The following is an 11,497-nucleotide window of genomic DNA, read 5'->3' as shown; positions in this document are numbered from 1 at the left end:
ATTATTCCTTCTGAAGGTGATGAGATATGACTGCGATGTGGTGGTAGGGCACTCACCTTCCTGAACGAACCCTGCGAGGACACAGTTCTTGTGAGAAAGCAGAACTTCATACAGTAGCAAATCTGATATTATTTTGCATGTCTCCTGTAGCAGTGGAATGCACACACACACACAAACATCATGGGTGAAAAAACACACATGCGCATCTTAGATGCTTACATTAATTTCTGAATATAGTTCTCCAGAAAGAAAAAGCTTTAGTATGATTTGTATTTTTATAGTTTATTATTTTATCCATACTAAAACACTTCATGAAATCACTTACTGTTTTGTTGTTCATGGAATCCTTTCAATTTTGAGATGCTAAATATAAATGGAAATAATGATTATAGTCCTTGGCCATGAAAGACTAAGTTACAGAGAACCCGGTGACTGGAGGTCAGAGCTGCCACGGAATTATTCTCTGCTCCAGAGACCATTAGAATATCACTGTGTACCCACTTAAGGATAGAATGCTGCTATTGAGAAACTAGCTCTCTTTTATTTCTACTAAAAGGAGAGAACAGTAGGGGACCTTGGCTGCTTGAGTGTATGAGACTTTCTCTGTTTTGTACAATAAGCCAAAAACAATACATGAAATAGCCTCGGGTCTTTTGTACCCAGCTCCTTCCTGTATTGCTCCTGATCAATTACACTTAAATCAACAAGAGTTGCTTGAACATTTTGACAGTTATGTTCCTCATACCCTGAAGCATTTTTAAAGGGTTACTGAGATAAAGCTATTTCAAAAAATACTCCCTCCAAATTTGTTCAGGGAGACATCAATGAAAGTAACTTAGAGGAAAAATACTCCACCTTGAGTTCGTGGCCTATCACTCTAAGGCCAGGCAAGCATAAACCTTCATAGCAAAACCTAAGTTTGCTCCCAGTTGAGAATTTGGTTTCCATGGTCTTATATAAAAAGTAAATGGAGGATTTAATGCCCTATAAGCCCTTTCCAAAGAGTGAATACAGTTCATCATTCATAAGAGATGATGAAAATTACAATTTTGTTGAATAGGTGGAATATATATTACATATAATATATATATTTATTTTTAATATATATATAAAATATATAAAGGTACTATTCAGAGTCCTAAAACATGGATTTTTCTTACTTACCAAGAATGAACAGTAACTTGATCTCTAAACAATAAAGCACCTGGTCATAACAGAATCATAAAAAATATTTGATATCAGAATGAATTCACTGTTCAGGTGTAAAGAGGGAGTAGCTTCAGTTTTCCTCTTTCTTGCACCCCATTATTGCATCCTGGACAGAGGGGATTTTCTTGATTTTAATCTAAAGGAGAAATGTTCACTTTTGTTGAGATGGAAATTGACAACCTCAGTAGGCAGAGGCACTGTTTTTATTTGGCTGAATTTATGTTTCTAGTGATAATTCAAGGTGTAATAGGGTTTTCTCTGCCACTCCAAAATCTGAAAATGATAAACATCTCACCAGAGTTTCAGGATGGCCCATTACCTATTCTGTGGAAAGGATATTCAAAATACCATGCTTCATCAATGTCTTCTTTGACTTATTAATGAATGGACAACTACTGAGTTAAGACAGTGTCTTATCCTTGCTTCAAAAAAATAAAAACAAAAAAACCCCACAAACACAAAAAAAAACTGTTAACAATGAAAACTTATTATGCCAGGCCTTAGTATGGCCTGACTTGGAAATTTACTTTCAGAGGCTTCTGTGAATATACCAAGGAAAGAGGACCTAGGTGTATCTTATTGCCACAGGCCGCCAAAAAATATTTGCTTAACAGAGAAAAAATTAATATATAGTATAGGAGAGAACCTGGCAGATGCTTAACATTATTGAGTGATAGCAATGCCCAAACTCACCTGTGATCAAACACTATGAAAGTATCCTCCTAAGGATAAACTTATTACACAAAAGTGAAAATTCAAGTATGGAGATACTTTCAGTTCCAGCTCTGATATGCAAAAAGCTTGGAAGTTGTCACTGTATCTTGTCCTTACAAGATAATGGGGTACAAAATGAAAATCAATGACTTTTCTCAGACGTGATTAATAAAATATGTAACTATGAAAGAATTTTAAAACTGTAATTATGTATGTGTATATATGTGTCTCTGAAAATCTGTGTCAAAGAAAACTGAGGCTATCAGTATAAACTCATTTAACTTCTATCTCTTCTTACCTTTATTTCCTCCCAAACTTACCAGTATCCATCCAACTCGAAGGATACAAGTGATTTTTATATACTGTGCAAGGTTTTTTTCTTATTCATATGTCCATGTTTCCCCAATTCTCTAAATTATTATCTACACTTTCAGGATCTCCTTTATCAGTTCCTTCATTTCAACATATAAAATATAAGTCCTTCTCATTCTAAAAAATTCTTTTTTGCTAATTATTTTCTCTTTTCATCCAAACTCCTTCAGAGTAGCCTATTCCCACTGTCTTCACTAGCCCCGCCTGGCCCCCACAGGCAGCCCTACACCCTCAATTTATTGCCATCTGGCTTTTTGTCCACCACTTCACTGAACTGCTCTAAGGTCACTGGGGACCTAACTGCCCAAATCCAATGGACACTCACACTCTCTGAAGGATGACACTGTCATCTACTTCCTCCTTCTTGAAACTCTATCACCTCTCTCCTTCCCAGAATTCTTTCTCTGCTTATTACTTAAACGTTGTCAGTACTCACAATTCTCTGAAATGTCATCCATGTTCATGATTTTAATGACTGCTGATATGTGCTGATGACATTCAAATTTTTATCTTTCCATGTCTTCACGTGCACGTCCAGTTATCTACCAGTTTTTCTCCTGAATTCTACAGGTGCTTTAAAATTCTACATGTCCAGAACTAAAGTCTTTTCCCCAATTCAGTTCTTTATCCCCTATTTCCAAACTCAATGATAGCACCACCCAACCTTAGTCACACAGATGGGGGTTCAGCCTCCGCCTCCTACTTCTTCCTTACTTCCCAAGATCAAGGCTTGCTGGTAATTTCCCAAATACAATTAGAACTTATTTCCTCCCTTCATCTATACCTTATTTCAGACCCCTTTCTTCTTGCTATTGCTGTTTGGTGGAACCAGTTGTTAGACACTTCTATTAAAGAGGACGCTAGAGTCAAATAGCTTTGAGGATGGCTGTGTACCATGCGCCTGCTGTGATGATCCAGAATGAACACTAGCCTACAGCAGCCCCGAGAAGCTGGACAGTAAAGAAACCTGATTAACTTTACTTAAGCCAGGTCTCCCTTCTGCCGGCCTATAAAGCTTTCAGTAGGGACAGGAGAGGAGGTAGCAGCGTGAAAGTCCCACTCGAAAATAAAAAAACACTGCTCCTCAGAAGAGTGGGGCATAATTGTCTCCAGGCTTCTTCAGATTCCTCATCCATACTGACGTCAGTGGTCTGAAATGCCACCTGAACTTGTCCTTTCCATTCTTGGCTATTTTCTGAGGAAACAGCTCCACGCACATGGGTGGTAAAGAGCCGCTCTCCTCCTCCTCGCTGCCTCCTTTAGGGGCACTTGCCACTGCCTGGGGACACTGCACTGATCCTCCAGAGCCTGTGCCTGTGGCTCCGTAACACACCCCTCGCACACTCATGGCTCTGGACTTCCTCTGTCCTCTCTGCCTTGAGTGTCCTTTCCCTTCACCAGCTGACTCACCAGTTTTTCATGAGTCCCTTACGACTTAGCTTTAGGGACTGCCTCTTTCGATGACTTTTCTTTGCCTCACAGCTCCCCCTCTTCTTCCACAAACACTGACCAAACACCTTGAATATGCCCGTCACAGCATGTCACGTGCAGGATGAGACATCTGCTGTGCGTCTTCCCTCTCACTCCACTTCTAAAGGGCCAACGCTACATCTTGCTCATTGTTTCACTCCTCTAACACCCAATCCATGACTAATGAACTAACTAGTACTGTAGTAGCCCTATTAGTAACAATCAGGCAGGACCTTTTAGAAGAAATCTGACACTCCAGCTTTTCTCTGATCTCACCTTTCAGTCTGATTGAACTAAAGACTTATCTGTGCATGTTTTACCAGGGAGACATAATTTAATCCAGAGGTGTGTCATCACATACTCTGCCGTTTAAAAATTCTGCTCAGATGGGGGAAGGAGACAGGTGTGCTTTCTGACAGCCCCACTCTTTTGCATCTCTAGTGCTCACTGGCTTCTCTCTCGGTGCCTTCCTTAAACCCTTCTTCTCTTAACAAGGAAACAGGATAACAAAGTAATTAAGAGCCTGGGTTCTGCCTATCTGTGAACAGAAACATAACCAAGGACATAGAGAATAGATTGGTGGTTGCCAAGGGGGAGGGGGTGGGAGAGGGTTGGATTGGGAGTTTGGGATTAGCAGATGCAAACTGGTGTATATACAGGATGGATAAACAAAAAGGTCCTACATGGGACTTCCCTGGTGGTGCAGTGGTTAAGAATACGCCTGCCAATGCAGGGGACACGGGTTCGAGCCCTGGTCCGGGAAGATCCCACATGCCAGAGAGCAACTAAGCCCAATGCCACAACTACTTAAGTCCATGCACCTAGAGCCTGTGCTCTGCAACAAGAAAAGCCACCACAATGAGAAGCCTGTGCCCCGCAACTAGAGAAAGCCTGAGTGCAGCAACAAAGGCCCAACGCAGCCAAAAATAAAAAAATAAATAAATACATTTATTTAAAAAAAAGTGGATGTATTTTAAAAAAACCAAAAAGGTCCTACTGTAGAGCACAGGGAATTATATATCCTCTGATAAACCGTAATGGAAAAGAATATGAAAAAGAATGTATATAAATGTGTAACTGAGTCACTTTCCTGTACAGCAGTAATTAACACAACAATGTAATTCAACTCTACGTCAATAAAAAAACAAAATTTAAAAAAATTGCCATAAAAATAGTCACATAAGGGGGACTTCCCTAGTGGTCCGGTGGTTAAGACTTCGCCTTCCAATGGAGGGGGTGAGGGTTCGATCCCTGGTCGGGGAGCTAAGATCCCACATGCCTTGTGGCCAAAAATCCAAAACATAAAACAGAAGCAATACTGTAACAAATGCAATAAACACTTTAAAAATGGTCGACATCAGAAAAAATCTTTAAAGAAAAAATTCACATAAATGAAACATAATAAAGTCCATACATTAAAAAAAAAAAATGGGTTCGGGTCACATCGCAGCTTCCCACTTACTTACAGCTGTGTAATTCTGGGCAACTCACATAATGTCTCCTCAGACTCCTCATCTGTAACCGGAGATGGTAACAGTTCCCTACCTCAGAGCGTTGCTGTAGTCCATAAACACGGTTAAGTGCCTTGGTAAATGTTTGAGGCTCTCTGGTTATTGTGAATTAAAACACCTCAATGGCTTCTGGCCATGTGATTTATAATAGTTTGATGTTTAACCAAATGGTAAAACTATTCCATTTATCATTCCCATCTCTTTTTAACCCTTACCCTGCTTTGTTGTTTATGTTTTCTCCCAACACAGAGTGCTAGTTCCAGGAGAGTAAAGGCTTTATTTTGTTCACTGCTGAAAGCAATAGCACCCAGAAAAGTGCTGTACATATGAAGCCCTCAGTAAACACTAGCTGAATGAATGGTGCAAAGTGTCACAAGGAAAAGTACACCAAAACTTTCATTATAATAAAAAAGTATAGATAAATCTTTCTCTAATGGCTTCCAGTCAAGTAACTGAAACCACCATACGCTATAATAAAAACATAAGTAATTTATTAAAATTTGAAGGCAAAAACATAATTTTAAAAGATTTACCTATGTTAGGTGTGATAGAGTATGGATGCTTTCTTGAAATTCACAATCAGATCCAGGAGTATCACTTTCAGAATGTTCTAGTAGATTGAGTTTACTTTTTAGTTGTCTTTGATGAAAGTCACTATTCTACTCTCTTTCTTAACAGAAATGTGTTTTTTCGAAGACTCACTTTTAATTGGTTTATTAACCAAAGAATTATTTTGCCCAATTCCTTTGCTTTTCTGCTTTACAGGTGAGTCAGAACAGGAATGCAGGTCCTTCCCAGGTTGTTTCTTAGCAGAGTAGTTTTTCGTATATTCACCCACTTTGCTCATTTTCTCTGAAGAAGACCTGCTATTTCTAGATAATTCCTCTTCTTTTCTTTGACTTCCAGTTCCAGAAATGACATCTGCTGAAGGAGAACATGTTCTAGCAATGAAATCTTCAAAAGACTCCTGCCACTGCTCTGTGACTGCGACCCCCAGGTTGTCTTTGGAAGTTTCTAAGGCCTCCTGAGTAGAGACTGGGACATGGAAGGAGTTGAGAGGCAAAGGAATCCCAGCATCACCTGTAATTTTCTGAAACTGGAGGGAAAGACAAAAGACAAGACAAAAATTCAGTGATGAACAAAGCCAACCATTAAAAAATAGAGTTCAAAACTTCAATGTTACTCTGTGATCTTATTATTAACACAGTCAATTGATTCTTCAGAAGATTTCAGAGCCAGTTTTTCTCTAATTATATCCTGCCAAGTGATTCTCAGCTTAACCTAGCTATATCCAAGGGTATGTCCACTACATTTTCAGACTTTGGTGACTGGGGTAGTTATTACCCATTTCCTTTCCCTCACTAAAAATAAAACCCTATTCTGTAAGAAAATTAATTTCTTTGCTATCCTCCAGGCACATGTAAACAGTATATAATATAGTTTGTGACCAGACTGTGTTCTCAAGCTGCCAGTTCCCAAGACCAGTCTGAGATTGGCTGATGGGGGCTCCAAGCAAGGCTAGAGGAAAAGCTGACAGGTTTTCCCCTCCCATTCCCATAACCAGGTGATTCACTGTAATATGTTACCTATTAGCTATGTCTGGATTACTTATTTTAAAAATTATATCAGTATGTGTACCTTCATTAGTGTTCCTTCATTGTAAGCTGACTGCATACAAATAGAAACCTAGATAAAATATGAATAGAATAGATATTTATACAATTTAAAATCTGGAATATTTTCTCTAATGTTTTCTTTCTTCATTAAGGATAGTTTGCTTTAACTCATAAATTTTCTAAAGAACTTCCAGTCTCCTTATTTACAACAATACAGTATCATGAAATGGGCACACATTTACTAATCTCAGATTTGGAAAGGATTCCAGAATCTTCTAGCTCCTGAGCATGTGAACTATTAGAGACTGATCATTATTGTTTTCTCCCTGACTTGGTCATTTCCTTTTTGCTAAGCACTCTTAGAATCATTAAGTGCTGTTCTGTCCACTTACTTGGAGATTTTGCGTTAGTCCTGGGGCACTCTGCTTTGATTCTGATTTTTCTTCTTCAAGTGCCTTCTTTTCTTCTTTACGTGGACTACTAACAGTAGAATTCATCTGGGGACGACCTAGTAAATGAAAATCTGACTCATCTATGTCAGCCATTGTGGCCAGCTGCCCAAGCCTTGACCAGAGGAGGAAAGGAGAAAAGACAAAGGTTATTATAATCACATAAGAGCAGTTTAGATTTCCCCAGACCTACAATCATGAAGTACTTCTAAAATCTTAAAAGCCAACATCCTACTCCAGACTACAAGCCTCTCTCTCCCCCAAATTCTCAGCCCTTTCCAGATTCATCCTCTAGGACACATCCCATCTCCTTACCTATTACCGCTCCATTTTGAACACTGTCTGACTAGCAGCTTCAACATCTACCACGCACCTCGTCCATTACCTCTCACACCTCTATTCCCACACTTCTTTACCACCTTTCCTCCAGTTTCCAAGAATGTGTTTGTTCCTTCCTTCCCAACACCAACACCAATTCATTCACTGACAAAACACCACTCCATCAACTATCAATCTCCACTTCCCTCTTCCAGCAAAATTGCTCCCCGTTGAGAACCACTGACCTATATCTCCCCTGCAGATTAATAATAATTTTTATGTCTAAGGCAAAAATAACTTTAATTCAAACTTATCAAACAAGCAAAGTAAATGAAAGATAGGAAAATTCTTATCCATTCCCGAATATTTTCAATGAAAACTGCCTTCAATTTAGTCTTTACAAAAAACTACACCTACTAATTACTCTATCTACAGGTTACTCTTTTATAATGAGCTCCCCACTCTACCAAAACAGGCTCCCCTATTTGCATTTCTTAAAAAATTTAATTCCTCATTTTAAAAAGTCAACTATATTACCTATAATTACACTAAATATGGCCACGAAAGTGATGAAAATTGCTCCAGCTCCTCAGCAAACTACCATTATAGTCGCGAAGAGAAGAACGCCATGAAGAGAAATGAACTAACTCAGCATCTTTAAGGAGATCCAAGAAAGCATGGAACTTCTGAAAAGAATTCTCAATGCTGCCCAAAACACCTTCATCATCCAGGATCATGCTTGTCAATGAGTGGGCATGAAGGGCTTCAGACAAAGAGAAATTCATATTTCTTAAGTGGGCATTTTCATGTTCCAGCTATAAAAGAAGACTAAAAATGTCTGACATAATTTTTTCTCATTGTCATCAAAAGTAGTCTTGCCTATTTTCAAGGAACAAAACTAAAACACTCAAGATGTAATTAATTTGTAATTAACCTAACTCTCCACCAGTAAAGACAGAGACCATATCACATAGTAACCAAAACCCACAGGCACCCAACAAAGTTTCCTATATAACACTTAGGTGGTATATAAATAAACCAAAGTTATTGTTTTATTAATGATCTTTCACAAAAGATCACATTTCTAACTAGTTCAATTCATAACGGAGCCTCATTCCACATTAGAAAATTACCTGCTTTAAGTTTCTCTTAAATTAGAAAATGAAATATAGAATCTGATTTGAATAAAACATATTACAACTCTGCTGAATGTTAAGAATTAACTTTAGTGAGCAAAATATCTAATGCTTACGTTTAAAAGTCCTAAATCATACCCAACCCAATTTATTAAATGTACAATCACCAATATTTTCTTTGGCTTCTTGAAAATATTCACCCCTGTGCACTCTTCCCCTTTCGCTCATCATCTATGCACTTAAAACCCCCTGTAAGCTCATCTCTAGTATTTCTCAGAAAGGCCATTAATGTTCATGATGCCCCTTTTGCCTTACATGAGCAGGTGCTCAACATTTATTGAATGAGTGTCCGCCAATCCAATGGATGCACTTTCAAAAATTCCTCCCTACACTCACCCTGTGATAAATTATATTTAGATAGAACTTTTTAGATTATGCCCTGCTTTCATGCACATTACCAAATGTAATTCTCATAGTATATATTTTTATCTTTCATTGCATTCTTAGAAGTTTTCCAATATCTTAAATTTATTTAAAGGATTCACTTTCCTAATTCATTGCCAGAAGAGTCTCATCGTGTCTTTTATGTTACTGTATATACAGTATATGCACAAAAAGTGCCTTCTTGAATCAAAGAATCATGAACAGGAAATAAGCTAATGTCATATAAAAGCGCACACACACACACACACACACACATACACAAAACCAGATTTTCACATTTTTAAAAACATGCTTTCTGGAATTTAGATCATATGATCACTAAATACCAGTAAATGCAAAAGTCCATATGATACAACCAATTTGCAACATATTACAGTTTTAAAGCTTACAAATTATGTGTATATGGATTAAAATCAAATCAAAATAAAACCAAAACACTCTCTAAAGCAGAAGAAGAAACTTGTTTACCTCACTGACTCGTTTATCAGCCTTCAGTCTTATTACTTATTACTTACTTATTACTCTTTCCTCCTTTAACTGCTTTAGGCACTCCTCCAGGTTTTCCTAAACAAACAGAGTCAATATTATAACTAATTCATAGTATAATATCCAAAAGCCTTTCCAGCTATTGGTCTCATCAGGATTTAGGGGCAGAGCCAGAAGTGAACTCAGATTTTAGTCTGCTACTTGTAATATCATACCATGCTAGTGAAATAAATTATCAAAATCTATCAAATTAGCATAGGTAAGATTTATTTAAATTCCACTCTTTCCAACATAAATTTGTGGCAGCCCACCATAAAAGGCATATGCGTATAACATAGTAAGTCAGAAATAAGAAGTTAAGACCAAGAAAAAAAAAATCTATTTTTATTTGTGGGTCTCTTTATAGCAGGAAGTCCTATTAATGAACATGCTTAACATACCTGAATTGCCTAACTGCAGATTCAAAAGCATGTTTTTAAAAAGTAATCACTTTTAAAGCAATTCACAGTCAAGCACTGTTCCTGGAGTTCCCTGGGTATGAAATAATCTAATCATCAAAACCCTAAAAGGGGGCTTCCCTGCTGGCACAGTGGTTAAGAATCCGCCTGCCAGTGCAGGGGACATGGGTTCGAGCCCTAGTCCGGGAAGAACCGACATGCCGCGGAGCAACTAAACCCGTGTGCCACGACTACTGAGCCTACGCTCTAGAACCCACGTGCCACAACTACTGAAGCCTGCGCGCCTAGAGCCTGTGCTCCGCAATAAGAGAAGCCACCGCACTGCAATGAAGAGTAGGCCCACGCTCGACGCAACTGGAGAAAGCCCGCGAGCAGCAACGTAGAACCAACGCAGCCAAAAATAAATAAATAAAATAAATGTATAAAACAAAAAACCCTACGAGGAAAGAACGATCACTAACTCCATGTTTTTGTTTTTTTTGCGTTACACGGGCCTCTCACTGTTGTGGCCTCTCCCATTGCGGAGCACAGGCTCCGGACATGCAGGCTCAGCGGCCATGGCTCTTGGGCCTAGCCGTTCCACGGCATGTGGGATTCTCCCGGACCGGGGCACGAACCCGTGTCCTCTACATCGGCAGGCGGACTCTCAACCACTGCGCCACCAGGGAAGCCCTAGTTTACAGATGAGGGAAACAGAGGCAGAGAAGTAGAGTAAGTAGAGCAGCACAGCCAAGGTCACACCACTAAGTAGCAGAGCCACACTGTGGACTCAGGAAGCTGGGTGCCATTCTTGCTCACAGAGGTGGTCGTCTTCCCATTCACCAAGGTCACTGAAATAAAATGAACACTGATAAACTCTCTTAGGAGTTTTAGGAACTAAGACACTTCAGTCCTTGAAGTGGGGACACTGCTAGCAATAGGCAGAATTCTAACAGAGCCCCCAAGATTCCTACTTACTGAAGTACACAAACCTTCCACTTATCCAATCAAACTCTAAATCTAGGTGCTGTAGTGAAGGGATTTTGCAGATGGAATTAAGGTTCAAAATCGGTTGATTTTTTTAAGATAGGGAGATTATTCTAGGTGGATATGGCCTACTCAGGCACCCCATGAAAAGGACCTGAACTCTTCCTGAATTGAAGTACAAAAGGGACAAGAGGGAGACTCTCCATTGCTGGCTCTGAAGAAGTCAAATGCTGCAGCAGGGAAGGCAAGCGAGAGGCCTCTAGGAGCTGAGACTGTCCCCCGACTGACAGCCAGCAAGGAGATAGGGACCTCTGTCCTGCAACTGCAGAATCTGAATTATGCCAACAA

General features: G+C 39.2%; 1 protein-coding gene across 1 annotated transcript; it reads right to left on the bottom strand.

Annotated features, from left to right (window-relative positions):
- Positions 1-4,649: 4,649 nt before the first annotated feature.
- Positions 4,650-11,222, bottom strand: LOC125963858 (centrosomal protein of 78 kDa-like). The gene is made up of 3 exons (XM_049707438.1): positions 8,308-11,222; positions 7,285-7,456; positions 4,650-6,372 (listed from the first exon to the last, which is right to left on the bottom strand). The coding sequence occupies exons 1-3, from the start codon at positions 8,442-8,444 to the stop codon at positions 5,908-5,910; spliced, it is 774 nt and encodes a 257-aa protein (XP_049563395.1). The 5' UTR covers positions 8,445-11,222; the 3' UTR covers positions 4,650-5,907.
- Positions 11,223-11,497: the final 275 nt, after the last annotated feature.

This window comes from Orcinus orca, chromosome 3, assembly GCF_937001465.1.
Source record: "Orcinus orca chromosome 3, mOrcOrc1.1, whole genome shotgun sequence".
Classification (NCBI taxonomy): Eukaryota; Metazoa; Chordata; class Mammalia; order Artiodactyla; family Delphinidae; genus Orcinus; species Orcinus orca.
Note: the sequence above shows the minus strand (reverse complement) of the source record. Positions and strands in the feature narration are given on the sequence as shown.

What these genes read in the sequence shown, in the direction of transcription:
- LOC125963858 (XM_049707438.1), bottom strand. Translation starts at nt 8,444, where the DNA reads ATGAATTTCTCTTTGTCTGAAGCCCTTCATGCCCACTCATTGACAAGC. An exon ending in GATCTCCTTAAAGATGCTGA is followed by an intron (nt 7,457 to 8,307) that starts GTTAGTTCATTT and finishes CCTCTGGTCAAG; the next exon opens with GCTTGGGCAGCTGGCCACAA. An exon ending in GACTAACGCAAAATCTCCAA is followed by an intron (nt 6,373 to 7,284) that starts GTAAGTGGACAG and finishes CTTTCCCTCCAG; the next exon opens with TTTCAGAAAATTACAGGTGA.